Source organism: Prosopis cineraria, unplaced genomic scaffold, assembly GCF_029017545.1.
Source record: "Prosopis cineraria cultivar Desert tree isolate PC_DT_omini unplaced genomic scaffold, ASM2901754v1 PC12, whole genome shotgun sequence".
Lineage (NCBI taxonomy): Eukaryota > Viridiplantae > Streptophyta > Magnoliopsida > Fabales > Fabaceae > Prosopis > Prosopis cineraria.
The window spans coordinates 26,637,208-26,650,527 of NW_026555343.1; the positions used below are offsets into that span (position 1 = coordinate 26,637,208).

The following is a 13,320-nucleotide window of genomic DNA, read 5'->3' on the forward strand; positions in this document are numbered from 1 at the left end:
AAAGATCATGTGTAGTAATTTTTTATGGTGGTTCAAAAAAACTCGAGCATTTGGGTAGTTTTATATTGATGCTTTTAACATCCCACATGTTCAAAACATGTTTTAAAGTTAATTAATCTCTGTTGATCCTTAATAAGGAGTGGCTTGAGAATTTTGCGTATAGAATTAGGATTTTACGTCATGGTTTTTCATTAGTTAATGAAAGGATTGAAGATTAAGGCTTATTCGCTCGGGACATCCCAGAAGTATAGTCTTAACATGATATAAAAAGATAAATACGTGGTTTGGTCTATTACTAAAATGTGAACATTCAAGTACTTACCAAAGGCATTGGGCAAGCAGTTATATACCTCTTTGGTGGATTAAATCCTTCTGTAATCAACGTTTTTCCTTATATTGCTATGCAAATTAATAGCACTTTCAACACTGTGATCTTACACACTAATCATTTGCTCCATCAGATTCAACATCAATTCCAAGTAATCAGGAGAATTTCTTTTATTCTGCACTTAGTTTTTCTCTCTAGTGGTTTGTTTTGTAATGCTTTAGCCTAGTGTCGTTTTCTTGCATATTATGTTCCTCGATCTGTCCTTTTTTTTTCCTTTTTAGCCAAGATCTCTGTCTTAATATGAAAAAAATATACACTTTGTTTGAATTAGGTTAGACTAGATATATATATATATATATATTTTTTTTTTTTTTTGGACCAATGATTAAATATATACTTTTTACTAGAGTTGAGAACATATGCCAGCCATGAGGTAGCTCATATAGGTTAGGGAAAATGTAGATTGAATTAGATTACTAACCCAGCTCTTGAAGGTTAACCGATTAAATAAGCTAGCCCACCAATCATTTTTTTTTTTTTCAATTCCTTTTTTTGATAAATTTTTTAAAAAAATACATCTAAGTAATAAGTTCAACTTTGATATTATTCATCCCAGATATGTCAAAATATTAATTTATAATGTTCATATAAAATATATAAATTGATTCAACTAAAGTCATATCTAATATGATTTATACCCACAAAATTTTCCCCCTTTTCCTTTTTTATTTTTTTAAAAAAATAAGATGACTTAAATAAGCCAACTCTAACCCATCAGAATTAACCCATATTGTTCACAGGCTATATAGTGCAGGCCAAAAACAAACCATTGTTATTTGGATTAATTTTTTTTCCAACCCAACCCAATCCTTATGAGCAACTATTTAAGTCAACCCACATATCCTCAATCATATTCCCAACTTTACTTTGTACTATCTCATTCTTGTGGCCTTTATAATAAAAAATGCATGGACTGAGACCCAAAAATAAAAATGAAAATGAAAAGTGCGCGGACAGAAGCAGTCACTAATTGATCGTCAAAATTAACCCATCATCCAAAGCTTTCATCACAAATCTTCGTTGAGCATCAAAATTTGATGATAACATGAGAGTAACAAGAACTTAATTTTACTGGTGAAAAAAGTACACTGAAGACAAAACCTGAACTAAGACCAGACATCTTCACCACAAAACATGGCATGTAATAGACCATTTAGTCATCATCATAAACCTCCCCCTCTAAGCAACAAGAGTGCTAGCAGTTGTAGATTCACTGCCAAAAAAACAGAAACAGAACTGAGTAAGAACCCCAAAACAGGGTGAATATGCCATAGGAATAGTTAATTACACAAATTTGGATTTAAATTTGGTGAGTGGCCTAAATCCATTTACTCAATAAGTGTTTAAATTATAACCATTATATTTCATCAATAATTGAAAATTATTAAGATACATTTCTCAAAAAATTCAAAACAATCCTCACAATCAAGACACTCCTCACATGCATTATCCCTCCAAAAAGTTAAGATTCGGTACTCCTTGAGTATTATTATATGACAGAATCTCTAACATCCGTTAGAATAAATCAAACAATTATTACCACGTGAGACACTCATTGAATAAGTAAACTTAAACTACTCACCAAATCTAAACCCTAATTACACAGAACAGTTACATTTTACATGAACACTGTTTTCAGTAAAAATGACTACATGTGCAACATTGAATCACATGCTGAAAACGTTTGTGCTGATGAGCCGGGGGGATTTCCTAAAGAGTGGTATATCAATTTACAAAGTACAAAATTTAAAAAATAATCTTGATTAAAATGAGTGCAGGAAGATGTTTCCATAAGCACATGATATATCCTGATTCAACAACATGAATTGTTCGATCAGAAATTCTCAACAAAGGAGCCAACAATCTATACTAGAAGAACAAGGAAAGTCGCGTGAGCCAAATTTTTATGTAACCAAAGGCATGCTTCAAAACAGAAAGATGGTGAGACCGCACCATATTTTTTTTAAATTCAAAATAATTTAGAATCAATTAAATTAAGTGATCATGAAAATTAAAATGAAGTTGAAGCAGAAAATCTTGCAGTGATCACTAATCAAATTGTAGTTTATCAGTTCAGCTCCTTAACCAGCAGCTTCATTTACACAACGCCTGAACCAGCATGGGCAGCATACATTGATGTGTTGTTGTATTATATTATTGTACAACAATAAGTATGACAAATATTTCAGATACAGATGATAAAGATCAGTAAAGATCCAGGGATCATCAAGAAACGAACCATGTCAAAAATGCAGCCTAACGGCCTAAAACTATCCATGACTAAAATCAAGCCCACCAATGATGGGAAATTATAAGATTTTGCTCTTTGCACTTCGGAATTCAAACCAATGCATGTCCCTTCAATAAACCATTAAAAAGAAATAAGATGTATTGATTTAATATGTTAAATAAACCCAATACTTACTATTTCCAGACAGGAGGAAGCTTCTTTGTCTTCTTGTAGTAACGAGCAAGGCGATGGATCCTGCTCTCAACCAAGATCAACCTAAATTTAGAATCTTTATCCTTTCTGTTCCTCTCTAAATGCTTTCTAATTGAAACAGCTTTCTTAATCAGGTGGTACAGGTCTTCTGGTATTTCAGGAGCAAGACCTAACAAAAACAAAGTGGGTCAAAATATTGTTATAGTTTTGTCCTATAACAAGCAACATAGACACCTAACAAAAAGAAAAACATACCATGGGCCTTCAGTATCCGCAAAATCTTGTTCCCAGTCACACTTTTCACCTGAGCAATACCGTGAGAGTCCCGAAGAATAACACCAATTTGAGATGGCGTTAGACCCTTCTTGGCAAACTTGCAAATGTTCTCCTCAACCTGGAACAAGATTTAAAAGGATTAGATATAAGCATCAAGATCATTAGTTTATTTTCATTCACATCAACTTAGACCAACAAATCCCTGAGATGAAATCAACCAAGCTACCTATATGCAATTTACATATGCCAGAAGGGGCAGACATCCCTTCCTTAATGTTCTCTGCTTTCAAATTTGAGGTAGAGAAACAATTTATCGAGACGGTATAGGCTTACAAGGGTGATAAATAAAAAGTATTTGAAATTCTTTTTAATAGTAATTAAAAAAATATGGAAACTAGAATATTAATGTGAACACCAGAAGAAAATGCTTCGAGCATAATGCAGATGGCAAGAAATTCAGGAATTTCAAGTTTTCAACACCCGACATAGAACTAACAGTGATGAAACACATCAAAGTTTTACATTGAAAACAATAAGAAAGACTCCCTAAAACCAACCAATGAGACCCCTTCCCCAGATGGAATGCCATGCTTATCAAACAAGTGAAAAATAAAAGCGCAACCTAAAACAGTACAGAAAATTGAAAACTTCAAAACAGAGACTAGTTGCAAACACAATTATGCAAAACCAAATGCAGTTCTAAATACAACTATACGACCATTATATTCCAAGACTTCATAATACTAATATTAGCAATACGATTCAGATACTCACATCCTGAGCAGAGATCTTCAACCAGCTAGGTGGGGTTCTCTTATAGGGAAGAGCCGAAGCGGAAATACCCTTACTGAAAACACATTCAACGAAACAAAGGAAGATCAGTGCTTATTCACAATCAAAATTTAGTAAAAGTCGAAAGGTAGAGAGAGAAACAGACCCGCGACTGTGCATGCGCCCCATGTTGATGGCCTGAGATGAAGAACGCTCCTTGAGGTCACTACTTTAGCTTCTGCCTCTCCGCCTGAGCTTCGCCTGCAAAAGACGAGACAGAGGCTGCGCAGCTAGGGTTTTCAATGCCAACCAAGGGAGAGGAGTTTCAGCCCACTTTGGTTCAACTTTTGGGCCTGAACCTTCTCAGTATCACTATAATACTGAACCTAACCCTGATAGAGTTTAGTTTCACTTAAAAAAAAAAAAAGGGAAGTTCCACTTTTAATACACTGGAATTGTCCAATCTCATATTATTATTTTTTTTTTATAAACTCCAATCTCGTGTTATGAAAACCCAATGAGTTTCCCTTGCATCACTACTTATTAGCATATTACTTGACTATATATAAACAAGAAAATTAACTGATAAGGTTTATATGAGTATCATCATTAAATGAGATGTTCATATTTAATGTTTGATCGTATCTCAATTAGAATTGTCTCCAATTAAAAAATATTTATAAACAATCCAAAAATAAAAGTTTATATGAGTAGTAAATGTTCACATCACTTAAATGGTTGAGTTTTTGAATCTCAAGTAATAATTTAGTTGATAGATGTTTATTGTTTGCTCTTAATATTTCAAGAGAGATAATTGTTTGCGTAGTATATCCCTTATGCTTTCTTAAAAGAAAACAAACAAGAAAATCTAAAATGGGAAGACTCCCCCCCACCCCCCCCCCCCCCAAAAGACCTAACTGGGGAGAATGAAACGGAGAAATGATGTTGAAGGAACCAATCGAGAAGAAAATGATGTAGAGGGACCACGAGTGTGTGGGGCATAGAATGGCCATAGAAATGCCCTTGTTTGTTGTGCAATTGGATATGAGCTCATCCGTTTGGCTTTTTTTTTAAAAAAAAAAAAAAGGAGAATGATAAGTTGGTTTTAAGGGAATTAATTAATTCAAAATAAATTTTAAAGTGCTAAACTTTAGAAATTTATAAGTTTGACTCTTAATTTTATAATTTTGTTGTAATAAATTTAAAATTTATTTTTAAAATTTTAACATAATTGAAGAATAAATGAATTTATTTTTTCTATTAAAATTTAAAACACAAATTGTAAATTCATCACAATGATTTTGTAAAATTAAGAGCTGAACTTATAAATTCCTGAAATTTGATACTTTGAGGCTTCCTTTGAATTAATTGATCTCTTTGGGATCTATCTATCATTCTCCCAAAACAAAAAGTCATTTTTACATAATTTAAATATTTTATAGATATTTATTTTATAGAGATTTAATAAAAAAAAGTTGAAATTATTTATTGTTTGATTACAATTATAAAAATTTATTATTAGTTAATTATTTTAGATTTTATGATAAATCTGTTTTTAAAAAAATTAATTTATTATTTAATTATTTTAAAAATTTATGATATCTCCACAATTTTATGGCCTTCTCTCTTATTTATTTTATCATATTATTTTCAATAGCTAATTAAAGTAGTTTCTCATGATAATCATAATTTGCCTTTTTTTAGCATTCAAAATTTTAAATAAACATCATAAATTTTTATGAAAATTATTTTTTAAAAAAAAGTGATTTTTAATTAAAAAATATTTTAAAAAAATTGCCCTATGTAGCTTAGTTATAAATCTTGAGAGCTTCAATATAAAAAGAAAAGTCAAAAGATTAATTGTAAATACTAATAGGTTATAATTGTAAAAAATTATTAATTTCCAGTAATTAATTGTAGATTCTAGAAGTTCAATTGTAAAATTTAAAAAGTATTAAATAAGGCTAACCCCTAAGTAGTGGAAAAAATGCTTTCATAGAAATTGAAAAACACGTTAGATAAGCTAATACTTAAGAGGGGTGAATTAGGTGTTCTTTAATTTTTCAAAACATTTTTCCAATAAAACAATAACTTTTTTTTTATCAAAATAAAGTAGATGAGGAGAGTTTAATAAATGAAGTTTGAGAAGGGAAAACCTTGACATATAATTTATATCGATTCATCACAACCAGCCACTTAGTTTATATCAAATCCTTAAGTTCACACTTGAAAGTTTCTACTAAATCTATAAGTTTAGACAAGATTACTTGTAACCTCAGTACAATAACCAAGACTTACTAGCCTTGAACTCATTCGATCACTTACAAACCTTTGTAGGAATGTAAAACACTTAAGGAAGACCTTTTCTTAATATTTCTCAATAAAAGATTGAGCTAACAACAGCTTAAAACTCTCCAAAAAAAGATAGCATATAGTTGAAAGCTTATAAATCAAAATAGAAAGCTTTTTCAAAAACAATGAATGCACTAGGTAAAAATCAATAAATGCAGCATTGAATTTATTACCTACTCTCTTAAATGATATTCTATTTATAATGTTGGATGATTCTAACTGTTAGAAACCTCAACTAGCTATTTAGTACTGTTGCATTGCATGTATGAAAGTAGACATTATGAACAAACATTTTATTGATCAACCTCATTAAATGCGTGTCAGAACTTTTATTTTCACATGGATGAGTTCATTTTGGCATGCATGAGACTTGTAGAAAAGCTTGATTGAAACATGGTCTACTGCATGCATGCAAACGTACTAGTTCTCTCGTGTTCTAGACAGGAAGAAGCACAAGCTTCATTGGAACTCTAAGTCACATGTGGATCTAATCTAAAACTCGCAAAAATAAAAGGTAGAGGAGAATAACCTCTGTAAATACTTTGTTTTCTGTATGGGCAAAATCTAATTCTTGCCAAAGTAGGTCAAACAAGTTTTTAAACACAAAACTTAGAATAATTCAAGTTGCTTCAGGTGTTCAAGGCTTTCGAAAGGCAGACTTGAGTTTTACAGATGATTAGATTAATTCTCACATGCACAAGACTAGTTTCAGATGGCTTAGACTCACGTTATAACAGATATACTCATTCTTGTGAGCAAAACAACTAGAACTCACATGTATGAAAAATTCAAAACCATGGTCTTTATTGTCACTCTACTTCTCGCATGTTTTACCTATGAAATTCTTGTGTTGTAGTTAGACAGAACCAACTTTCATTCTATAGATCTAAAACTCATGTGCATAATTATGATTTTCACATGTTTGAGCATGACATAAGTTAAGGTTATTCTGGAACTCTAATTCACATGATCATGCAAACCAGAACTTGCAAAAACGAGTTTAACACACAAATTTAACCTTAATTAGGCATTTCACTCAGATCACATGTGTTTTGACTGGAACTCGCAAAAATGGGTTAAAATATTGAAATGTTTTTTAAGATTTCTTCTAAGCTACAAGGAAGAACAAAGCAAGGGAAAGATATGAGGAAGGTAGAAAGTTATGATATAATATTGGAGGCTGAGGAAGAGATTGGAGATAGAGTTATTAAGCGTTGACTATGCCACAACCATTGTGTTCGCATATTTTTTCTCGTAATTAAGGAGTATGATTCAATGCTTCCATTTCATGTTTATCGATAGAACTTGAAAAAGCTTGAAAAATTTACAATTATTTGAGCTAAAGCTAATAAACCAACTTGAATAAGCTTGAAAAATCTTAAGATCAAGCTTTGGAGTTAAAAAAAAAAAATTATTCCAGGCTTATTTGAGGCTCGAATAAGCCTAAAGAAATTTAGGCCAAGACCAAACCTCAAATGAGTTTAGCTTGAATTCCTTTTTTATTATTAATAAAATAAGATAAAAATTGAAAATATTATTTTTTAAAATGAAAATTGAAATTAGATAAAAATTAAAATAAAATAAAATAATATTTAACAATTTAAGTATTTGAGCCAGCCCGAAAACTAAAGGGTTAAAGCTAGGCTTAGGTATTTTATTCCTAATCGAAATAAGCTCATTCTAAACAAACCTAACTCACTTAAAATACTGGCTTTATAATCCTCAACAATGAAGGAGTGAGAAAGGAGGGTTGGAGAGAGAACAAGAGAGATGAATTTGAGACAAGTGGAACTACACATCAAGGGCCAACCATTTAAAAGTAATAGACATTTATTCTCTCCTAAAAGTAAGGGGTGTAACTGTTTAAGGGTCATAATGTATCAAAAATAAATTTAGAGTTTAAATCTCTCATGAGCCTATATTTTAAAGTTCAAATTGTCATTTAATCCTCATATTTAAGTCCAAAAACTCATCAAGCCCAAAACCTAAAAAAAATATTATAAGCACATAAATGCACCATTTCAATCATCCTTGGCCCCCAACTATGTCACTCCCATGCACTCAAAGTAATGGGGTTGGGTCCATTAAACCCAAACCTTTGAGGAGCCATATATCTGTTGTCTAATGTTTGTTTTGCTCTTTCTTGGAATCATTTTCTTTGTTTTTTTATGCCTACACGTTTATAGCCTTTATTTGCCCACAAAATATCTTTTTTAAAGATCTATTTTTTTTTAATATAAGACCACGGTAAAACCATACAAAGACCAAAATCATGTAATGTCAGAAGCCATAAGGCTTATACAATCAGAAGGCGGAATATCAAAAAGACAAATGTCGAAATTCTCCAGTGACACCTTGTGTGCCATAAGATCAGTGCATTTATTAGCTTCTTTGAAAACGTGCTCAAAAGTTATCTCCCAATTGCACATGGTAATATCTCTTATGTTTCTGATAATGACTAAATAGGGGTGATTATGAGTATTGCTCTGGTCAATGAGAGATAAGGCCTCCATAAAATCAGAGTAAACATTGACTTTAGGGATCTGGGTATTCTAGCAAAGTTTGAGACCTTTCAAGATTCCTATTAGCTCTGCAATAGTTCTAGGTTGATAGCCAATACTTTTAGAAAAACCCTTAATCCAGTTGCCTTTATCATCTCTAATAAGTCCACCACAAGCTGCAATTTTGTTGAGGTTGACAGAGCCATCGACATCTAATCTAACCCATCCCGACTTTGGTGAGATCCACTTAGTTGTATCACGAGAGTCATGATTGCTCAGAAGATTCAATTTAGATTGCTGCTTTATGTCATTGGTGATTTGTTGTGTACCTATGAAAGCTATATCATTATCCAAATTATTTTCCTCAGAGTAGACCTTTTTGCATCTTGCTTTCCATATGTTCTAGCAGGCTTGTGCAAAGAGTTTCTTCCAAGGCAATCTCCTTATGGATGTGCTTCCGACTTCATTTTTTATGTTCTAAAGAATCCAATCTTGCATGGAAAGAGAGAAGAAGGTATTAAATTTATTAGGGCTTACTAATTTTTCCCAAACCTCTTTAGCTACCCTACAATCTCTTAAAATATAAATGGAAGAGTCAAGAGAGTTACAACCAAAAGGGCAGGTACATTCCTGATGGTTATTCCTATCAGAAGAATTGTATATGACTTTAAGATGATCCCAACTAGCTTTCCAGAGAAAATATTTGATTTTCTCATATGTGGGCCATTTCCAAATTGTAGACTAAATATGTGAGTAGTTTTGATATTTGTGATCCTCTATAGCTTTATAGGCCGATTTGATAGAGAAATTGCCATCTAAAGAAGGTCTCTAAATAAGGGTGTCCTGCTTACCAAACCAATTCAGAGGTTGGATATGGGCGATGTGTTTGACTATATCATGATGGAGATATCTGTTAATAATATCAAAATTCCATCCACCATTAGTCTTGCACAAATCTGATACTCTGACATGAAGGATAGACTCAGCATTATCAAAGGCATGATAAACTAAAGATTCAGGAAGAAAAGTCCATTTATCATACCAAGAGGAGATGTTATCTCCTTTACCAACTTTCCAACCAATGTGAGATAGGAAGACATCCCAAATTTTGCATATACTATTCCAAGTATAGGAGCAAGAGTTCGGTTCGATCACCATTAGAATAGTAGGTTTTCTATAATTGTATTTATCACAAATGATTTTCACCCAAAGACTTTCAAGTTTAGTAATGAGACCCCAACATAGATTCATTATAAAAGATATTTTGATTCTTGAGTTTTTTAAGATCAAGACCCCCTTCCTTTTATCCAGAAGTAACACAATCCCAAGATGAAAGGTGGGGCTTTTTATTCCCATCAGTAAAACCCCAAAGAAAGTATCTAGAAATTTTATCCAATTCGGCCAGGACATTGTCAAGTAAGAGCATAGTCTGCATGGTATAGTTAGGAATAACTATGAGTACAGATTTTATGAGAACAGATTTTCAACTATGTTGAGGTAGCGATTCTTCTAGTTACCTAGACACAAATAAGTTTTATCAATAAGGGATGTAAAGGTAAGCTTAGTAATCCTTTCATGGATAATAGAGATACCCAGATATTTTCCAAGGTTGCTAATTGGAAGGATTCCCAATTCATTACTGATTTGTAAAGCTCTGTTAATGTTGACATTTTTAGAGCAAAAGAGTTTAGATTTCTCAGTATTGATATTCTAACCAGAAGCATTACAGAAGTCTAAAAGACACTGATGAACAATAAGAGCTTGTGAGAGAGATGTTTCTATAAAAAGCAAAAGATCATCAGCAAAAAAGAGGTGAGCAATAGGAGGCCCATTTAGGTGTTAGCCTAATTGGTTTCCAATCATTTTATCAATACTACTAAGTATGCAATGACTTAGGCGTTCAATATAAAGAACAAAGAGATCGGGAGAAAGAGGATCCCCCTGACGGATGCCATGAGAAGGAATGAATTCATGAGATGGTTCACCATTCCAAAGGACCCTCAAGCGAGAAGTGGAGATAGCAACATGAATAAGTTTCCTGTAGTGATTATTCATCCCAATGGATTTGAGAGTATCATCAATGAAGTTCCAGGATAGTCTATCAAAAGCTTTTTCGAGATTAACTTTTATCACCATAAAGCCTTTCTTCCCAATTTTATTTCACACAGAGTGGATAATTTTCTTGGGCGATGATAATATTATTACTGCTTTGTCATCCTTAAATGAAGCTACTTTGAGTGTCACCAAGTAGATGATTCATACATTCACATAGACAGCTAGAGAGAATTTTGGTAATAATCTTATAGCTAACATTACATAAAGAAATGGGGCAAAAATCTTTCATACTAGTAGGGTAGTCTATCTTAGGAATCAAAGTAATATAGGTGTCATTAATCTCCTTGATAGAATCTGGTTCTATAAAAACTCCTTTAACAAGGTTAATTATGCTAACTTTAAGATCATCCCAATAGGAGTAAATAAAGCCAGCATTGATACCATCAAGTCCAAGAGCTTTAAAGGGGGCAATAGAAAAGGCGACATTTTTAATTTCATCATCAGTCACTTCTCTGTGCAGGATATGAAGTTAGGAATCAAAAAGTGGGGGAAAGCATTTGTTAGTGATGAGCTTGGGTCTATCCTCATTTTCTTCCTTGAAGAGATCTTTATATAAAAGGAGGCAGCCATGATTTTAAGAGAATTTTGATCCTTGACCCAATTATCATCATCCACTTTAAGAGATAAAATATGGTTCCTTTTCCTTCTGATAATGGATGTGGTGTGGAAGAATTTAGTATTTTGGTCTCCCCATTTGAGCCACTTGCATCTAGACTTTTAGAACCATATCAGCTCCTCTTGCAAGAGAACTTCGTTATATTCTTTCTAGAGAGATTTTTCCAGTTTCCTTAAGAAATAATTATCTTTATGATTCTTGTTTCTGTCAATACCTTCCAATCTTCGTAGTAGTTTCTTCTCTTTAGCAGAGATACTACCAATTCTCTCTTTGTTCCATTCGATTGCTATATTGGTGAAGTTTATTGTACCATTCTTCCAATCATTGTTTAATGTAACAGCCCTCTGGGTCACCCCGCCTCCCCGAGGTCTTTTCCCAGCGCTGGACACTCTCCCCCCAGGCCCCACAACAGGGCGACCCCACCCCTTACGGTGAGCATCAGGAGACAAAGGCTTCCCCGCAGTAGTTTGCGGATTATTCCCCTTGCGAGGAGCCTCCCCAGGTTCGATCCTCCAACCTCTCCTACATAACAAAGTTGAGGCTGAACCTGGTACCATTGAACCACGTGGTTCAATGGTACCAGGTTCAGCCTCAACTTTGTTATGTAGGAGAGGTTGGAGGATCGAACCTGGGGAGGCTCCTCGCAAGGGGAATAATCCGCAAACTACTGCGGGGAAGCCTTTGTCTCCTGATGCTCACCGTAAGGGGTGGGGTCGCCCTGTTGTGGGGCCTGGGGGGAGAGTGTCCAGCGCTGGGAAAAGACCTCGGGGAGGCGGGGTGACCCAGAGGGCTGTTACATTTAACCAAGCTTCTTTAACCCCAGGGTGGAAAGAATTTTCCAGCATCCAAGCATTGTGGCAACAAAAAGGTGTGGAATTAATATTCTTTTTAGGCTCCTTGAATAGTTAGATTTTAATCGGTAGATGATCAGAACCATAACAAAGCATATGAAAGGAATTGGCTTGGGGAAACTTTAGCCTCCATTTAGTATTGCAAAAAGCCCAATCAAGTCGTTCCTTGACATTGCCTTTTTCCTAAGTAAATCTATCACCAGAGAAGTTTAGTTTAAAAAGATTGAAAGAATTTAAACATTGTCTGAACTGTTTCATGGATCTCCAATTAGCACTTCCCCCACCAATTTTAACATCACAAGAAATGTAGGAATTAAAATCTCCAATGATAAGCCATGGATCAGAAATATTAATAGTAAGGGAACTGATAGATTGCTAAAGAAGATCCCAATGAAGAAGATTAGGATCTCCATAAACACCAGAAAGTAAATAAGATTGATTATTTGCTAAAGTATTAACCTTGCAGTGTAGCAATTGGATATTAGAGTAAATATAATCAATGTTAACAAAATCATTATCCCAAAGAAGCTAGATACCGCCAGCATAACCAGTAGCTTCCACACGGATCCAGTTAGAAAAACTCACATTTCTAACAATGGAATTAGCTCTAGTTCCACTAACTCTAGTCTCAAGAAAAATAAGAATTTGAGTATTAAAATATTTAGTAATTTCTTTAATGCGCTTAGGAAAACTTTTAGCACAAGTACCTCTACAATTCCAACAAATTAAATCCATAAGTAAAAGGAATAGAAAAACCTGGAAGAAGCTTAAGCCTCTCGAAGTTCCTGCGAGTCCTTAATCTGATCATCACTAAAATCATCATCTTCATAGTTATCATTATGGATTGGCTAATCGTACTCCCTATCTAGAAGATCATCATCCAGTATATCATCTTCTACACCAGCTTGATCAAGAACATTAAGAAGATTATCTAGTCTCAGTACTTGATTATGAATTTCCATTAGAGAATCCTTATTAAATTGAGTTTCTGGTACAGATGTAGGAGA

General features: G+C 33.5%; 1 protein-coding gene across 1 annotated transcript; it reads right to left on the minus strand.

Annotated features, from left to right (window-relative positions):
- Positions 1–1,346: 1,346 nt before the first annotated feature.
- Positions 1,347–4,206, minus strand: LOC129288579 (40S ribosomal protein S13). Its single transcript, XM_054925222.1, has 5 exons — positions 4,045–4,206; positions 3,882–3,954; positions 3,087–3,225; positions 2,814–3,000; positions 1,347–1,601 (listed from the first exon to the last, which is right to left on the minus strand). The coding sequence occupies exons 1-5, from the start codon at positions 4,065–4,067 to the stop codon at positions 1,568–1,570; spliced, it is 456 nt and encodes a 151-aa protein (XP_054781197.1). The 5' UTR covers positions 4,068–4,206; the 3' UTR covers positions 1,347–1,567.
- Positions 4,207–13,320: the final 9,114 nt, after the last annotated feature.

What these genes read in the sequence shown, in the direction of transcription:
- LOC129288579 (XM_054925222.1), bottom strand. Translation starts at nt 4,067, where the DNA reads ATGGGGCGCATGCACAGTCGCGG. An exon ending in TGAAGATCTCTGCTCAGGAT is followed by an intron (nt 3,226 to 3,881) that starts GTGAGTATCTGA and finishes ATCTTGTTCCAG; the next exon opens with GTTGAGGAGAACATTTGCAA. An exon ending in CTTCCTCCTGTCTGGAAATA is followed by an intron (nt 1,602 to 2,813) that starts GTAAGTATTGGG and finishes TTTTTTTGGCAG; the next exon opens with TGAATCTACAACTGCTAGCA.